Source organism: Carlito syrichta, unplaced genomic scaffold (genome assembly GCF_000164805.1).
Source record: "Carlito syrichta isolate Samal-C Ts95f unplaced genomic scaffold, Tarsius_syrichta-2.0.1 Scaffold93675, whole genome shotgun sequence".
Lineage (NCBI taxonomy): Eukaryota > Metazoa > Chordata > Mammalia > Primates > Tarsiidae > Carlito > Carlito syrichta.
The window spans coordinates 73,784-79,077 of NW_007037771.1; the positions used below are offsets into that span (position 1 = coordinate 73,784).

Consider the following 5,294-nt stretch of genomic DNA (forward strand, 5'->3'; position numbering starts at 1 on the left):
CTTTTTTTTTTTTTAGAGACAAAGTCTCACTCTGTTTCCTAGGCTGGAGGGCAGTGGCATGCTCACGGCCACTGCAGCCTTGATCTGCTGGGCTCAGACTGTCCTTCTGCCTTCAGCCTTCCAAGTAGCGGCATGCGCCACCATGGCTAATTTTTTGATTTATTGTAGAAACAAGGTCTCACCAGATTGTTCAGGCTGGTCTCAAACCCCTGGGCTGAGGCAGTCCTCTCACCTTGGCCTCCCAAAGTGCTGGGATTACAGGCATGAGTCACTGTACCTGTCCTAGATCTGTGTTTCAAAATACTACCCTGATGGGATGACTGGAGAGGGAGAGGAGTCAGGAGACTGTTGTCTCAGGGGAGGATTGGGGGAGAGGAAGCGGCCTGGGGAGACGGAGAACACACACTCCGGATTCAGGTGCTTACATTTCTATCCTGAATCTATCATTTTGCCGTGTGACCTTGGACAAGTCACACAACCTCTCTATGCTTCCGTTTCATCATTTTTCAAACAACACTACCTCAGAAGGTTGTCATGAGGATACAGTGGAAAGTATTTTTAAAAGTGCTTGGCATATAAAAGGAACCATAAGCACACAGTTGTTGCTATTATTGTTAAGTGGACAGATTTGGGAGGAGACGACTATGTTTGAGGGATGGAGGGAGGCCAGGATGACTAAGGTAGATGCCTCTCAACAGGGATCCTGTTAAAATGCAGATTTGGCTGGGCATGGTGGCTCACACCTGTAATTCCAGCACTTTGGGAGGCTGAGGTGGGAGGATCACTTGAGCCCAGGAGTTTAAGACCAGCCTGGGCAACACAGTGAGAACTTGTCTCTACAAGGGAGAGAGGGAGAAGGAATGACCCTCAGCCTGTTTCTGACTAGGATTGGAGGGAGGTGTCTTCTCATGTCAGAACCAACATGAGAAGGATGTGGTGGCACAAACCCGTATCCCAGCTACTTGGGAGGCTGAGGCGGAAGAATCACCTGAGTCCAGGAGGTCAAGGCTGCAGTAAGCCATGCTCGTGCCACTGCACTCCAGCCTGGGAGACAGAGTGAGACTCCAACTCAAAAATGTAATTAAGAAATAAAGTGCAGATTCAAATTCAGGAAGTCTGGGGTGGGTCCTGAAATGCTGTGTCAAGCAAGACTGGTCCCCTGACTGCATGTCGAGGTGAAAGTCTCCACAGGAGCCAGGACTTTGTCCTGAAGTAAGAGGAAGCCTCTGGCTTGTGAGCACTGGATGCTGAGCTGGAAGACTCACCCCAGCTGCCCTGAGGAAACAGGTGGGAGGTGGGGAGGACAGGGAACAGAGCCACAAACTAACCATGGGACAAGCCAAGATGTGTCCACACCCTGAAGTCAAAGACCGCTGGGGCACACCCTTGGCTGTGCTCAAGCCAGTCTGCAATGGCTCAAGGGAGCCCAGGGTTGAATTTTGTGAGCCGGTTGCTAACAACAGTTGGTAGCATGAAATTGGCCATAGTGGGGGGAGTATTAACACCATGAGAATTGGCAAATGCTGTGTGTGTGTGTGTGTGTGTGTGTGTGTGTGTGTGTGTGTAAGGGAGAGAGAGAGCCCATTGTTAGACCAGCACACCACTGCCTAGAGTTGAACAAAGCTGAGTTTGCTGTCTTGGCATCATGAGGAAGACTCCCGGGTGGGAGCATTTCAGTAAAGGGGTGTTAGCAAGGACTTGTTGCAAGAGTTGGGCTATTGGGTGGTTTTCGAGAGGGTTTGCTCTGGATGGGCTGCTGGCAGGAGGCAGGGTAAGCCCGTGCCTGAGGATACTTTTTTTTTTTTTGAGTTGGAGTCTCACTCTGTTGCCCAGACTGGAGTGCAGTGGCATACTCACAGCTACTGCAGCCTTGATCTGCTGGGCTCAGGCGATCCTTCCTCCTCAGCCTTCAAGTAACCAGAACTACAGGCACACGCTAGCATGCATGGCTCATTTTTAAATTTTATTGTTGAGACGAGGTCTCACTATGTTGTCCAGGCTGGTCTCGAACCTGCGGGGTCAGGCAATCCTCTCGCCTCGGTCTCCCAAAGTGCTGGGATTACAGGCTTGAGACACTATGCCCAGCCTATGTTTTTTTTGTTTTGTTTTGTTTTGTTTTGAGTTGGAACCTCACTCTGTCACCTAGGCTGGAGTGCAGTGGCACACTCATGGCCACTGCAGCCTTGACCTACTGGGCTCAAGTGATCCTTCCACTTCATCCTTCCAAGTAGTTGGAACCACAGGCATGCACCACCATGCCCGGCTAATTTTTTGATTTATTGTAGAGACAAGGTCTCATCAAGTTGCCCAGGCTGGTCTCGAACCCCTGGACTCAGGCCATCCTCTTGCCTCCACCTCCCAAAGTGCTGGGATTGCAGACGTGAGCCACCACGCCAGGCAGAGGCAACTTTCTTTTAAGTGAATGACTCCAAAGTTGCATCTTTCACTTCTGCCGACACTCTGCTGGCAAGAGCTTGGTCACGTGACCACACCTAGCTGCAAGAGAGGCTGTGTGTGTGTGTGTGTATTGGGTGAAGCTCTAAGGTTGTCGAGACAAGAAAAGATAGCTCATGGAACAACCAGCGGTCAGCCATAAGAGAGAGACCAGTGAGGCTGTCAGGAAGGAACCAGGTTTGAGAAATGTCATCAGCCGAGTTTCTAGCAGGAGGTTGGAAAAACTGCACACGGGGTGAAATGTTGTCACTGGAGTGAAGCCATGCTGCTGCTGTGAAGAAACCTGGCTGGGGTCACTGGAAGACAAGCAAAAAGGAGCAGGTGTGAGCTGGGTGTGGTGGCGCTCGCCTGTAGCTACTTGGAGGGCTGAGGCGGAAGGATCGCCTGAGCCCAGCAGGGTTAAGGCTGCAGTGGCTGTGAGCGTGGGCAACATGGTGAGACACTGTCTCTACAATAAATCAAAAACAAAAAGCCGGGCATGGTGGCACACACCCGTGGTTCAAGCTACTTAGAAGGCTGAGGCAGAAAGATTGCCGGAGCCCAGCAGGTCGATGCTGGAGTGGCCGGCCATGAGCGTGCCACTGCTTCCAGCCTCCGTAACAGGGTGAGACTCCAACTCAAAAAAAAAAAAGCTCTTTTGCTTCCTCCTGCCTTGCAGGCTCCCTCTGGCGCCCCCTGCAGGCAGAGCCTAACAGGAACCCAGCTGCCAAAGCCCAAATGTGGTTAGCAGGGTCCCAGCACAGGCTCACAGAGCCCGCGAAGTAGGGTGGCCTTTGGAGCTAAGAGACAACAGCTGCATGTCCAGCTCTTCTGGGGGTGGCAGGGGCAGCCCCTGCTGGTGTCCGGGCAGAATCATGGCGGGGGAGGGCTCAGGGCGGTTTTGCTGCGTTCTCTGTCCGCAGGAGTCCTCCTTGTGGACCTGGAGACCCCCGAGGAGACACAGGCTCGGACCCTGGGCAGGCCCGTCAAATCCTCGTGAGTGACCCCGGTCCCCTGACCTCGGCGCTCCCAGTTGTGACTGACGGCAGCCACCAGAGGTCCCCGCCGGCTTGATCTCTCCCCAGGAAGCAGTACCTGCGGCAGGTCATTGCAGAATACGAGGCGCTGGACCGAGAGCTCCCCTGCATCCGGAAGTTCCCCACACCACCTGCCGCCCAGCCCCTCTGCCTCTGCATGGAGACCTCGGTAGGTGGCCCCAGGCCCTTTGTTTGTGTACAGTTTGGGTGGCGGTGGTGGAAAGGGCACATGTAAGGCGGCTAGGGTTTAAAGGCAGGCTCTGTGGCTTACCAGCTTGCCAGACATTGATTGTGAATTTGTCAGAGGGACAGCCATTCTCAGAGAAGAGATCAAGGGGCAGAGACAGGGAAGACTTGGGGAAAAGGAGGGGGAGGCTGGGGACAGAATGAGTCCTGGTAATCCATCTACTATGACATTCTGTAAAGTTTACTAATAAAACACAGACTCTTAAGAAAAAGTCCATATAGGCCAGGCAAGGTGGTTCACACCTGTCATCCCAGCACTTTGGGAAGCCAAGGTGAGAGGATTGCCTGAGCTCAGGGGTTCGAGAGAAGCCTGGGCAAGAAAAATTAGCTAGATGTGGTAGTGCATGCCTGTAGTTCCAGCTGCCTGGGAGGCTGAGACGGAAGGATTGCCTGAGCCCAGAGGGTCGAGGCTGTGGTGGCTGTGAGCGTGCCACTACACTCCAGCCTGGGTGACAGAGTGAGACTCCCATTCAAGAAAGACGGAAAGAAAGAGTCCATATATTCGACAGATTCCGTAAATTGGTCCTTCCGTGGATGAACTCTTTAGCAATCTCCACCCTCAGTGAGAAGAGGTAGCCATTAGGATCAGATGCACTCAATTAATTGAGAAGAGCTTGCTGTGTGCCAGGCACAGGCCTCCGAGGTGCCCTCTCAGCTAATGTGTGACTTCCCCTTGCCACAGGGCCTGCTGTCCTCGTTTTAGGGATCAACCCCCATCCCACCACTCCTCTTCTTTGTGACTTTGAGCCGGGGAGCTGGGGACCCTGCAGCCTCCCCCCTCACCCCAAGAAAGGCATGCCCTTCTGGAGGTGATCATGATTTCATTTTAGTTTCTCAGCAATGTGCTATGCTAGGACAACTGCGAGTCACCTTCGACATGGTAATCTCGAGCTGAAAATGTGGTGATCAGTGTATGTTTCTGAATGTTAAATAGATTGACGTCAAAACTCCCCATGATCTTTATTTTTTGACCATGGAGCATCCTTAAAATGCTGTTAGGAAGATACAAAAGAAAGTGTGCAACTTAAATCCTGGCAGAAATCTTCCAGGGTTTTCGGTCCTACCCATCGCAGGCTGCTGGAGAAGTTTTTGGTAGATTTACAAAGGTGGCCAAATCGGCGAATCATTCAGCCAGCCATTTACTGGCTTTTGGCAAATCGGCTTGGTGAGAATTGATTTTTGGGAGGATGACCTAGAATGACGGTGGATGGTTTCCCGCCTGAGAGTTAACCTATCGTCCGCCTTTGACAAGAGCGACAGAACCCTGGGATCAAGTGCGGCCCCTGCCCCTTAAGTGGCACCTGGGACTCCGGCGGGTCCTGCAGGTGGGATCTAGAGATGTGACTTCCGACCCGGCTTGAACCGGGGCGTCACGAGCTGAGGCTCTTCCTCCGACACCCCCAGCCCGAGGAGGATTTTACCCACCTGGAGGTGCTGGAGGCGCTGGAGGCCGAGTTACCCGGGGCCATGGAGAGCGGGCGCGTGAGCAGCATCCGCTTTGAGAACCTGAACGTCATCTGTGGGACCGCCGGCCGTCGGGACCGGTGAGCCAGCGGCGGGGGCGGGGCCGGCAGCGAC

The 5,294-nt window shown here is 53.2% G+C and overlaps 1 protein-coding gene across 1 annotated transcript in view; it reads left to right on the plus strand.

The window, feature by feature from the left end:
* CUNH19orf81 (chromosome unknown C19orf81 homolog) overlaps window positions 1–5,294 on the plus strand; it is a 12,527-nt gene that overhangs the window by 5,522 nt on the left and 1,711 nt on the right. Inside the window, exons 2-4 of the mRNA XM_008061044.1 lie at window positions 3,357–3,429; window positions 3,519–3,639; window positions 5,121–5,260. Coding sequence (XP_008059235.1) covers window positions 3,357–3,429; window positions 3,519–3,639; window positions 5,121–5,260 — 334 coding nt within the window. The remainder of the gene's footprint in view (window positions 1–3,356; window positions 3,430–3,518; window positions 3,640–5,120; window positions 5,261–5,294) is intronic.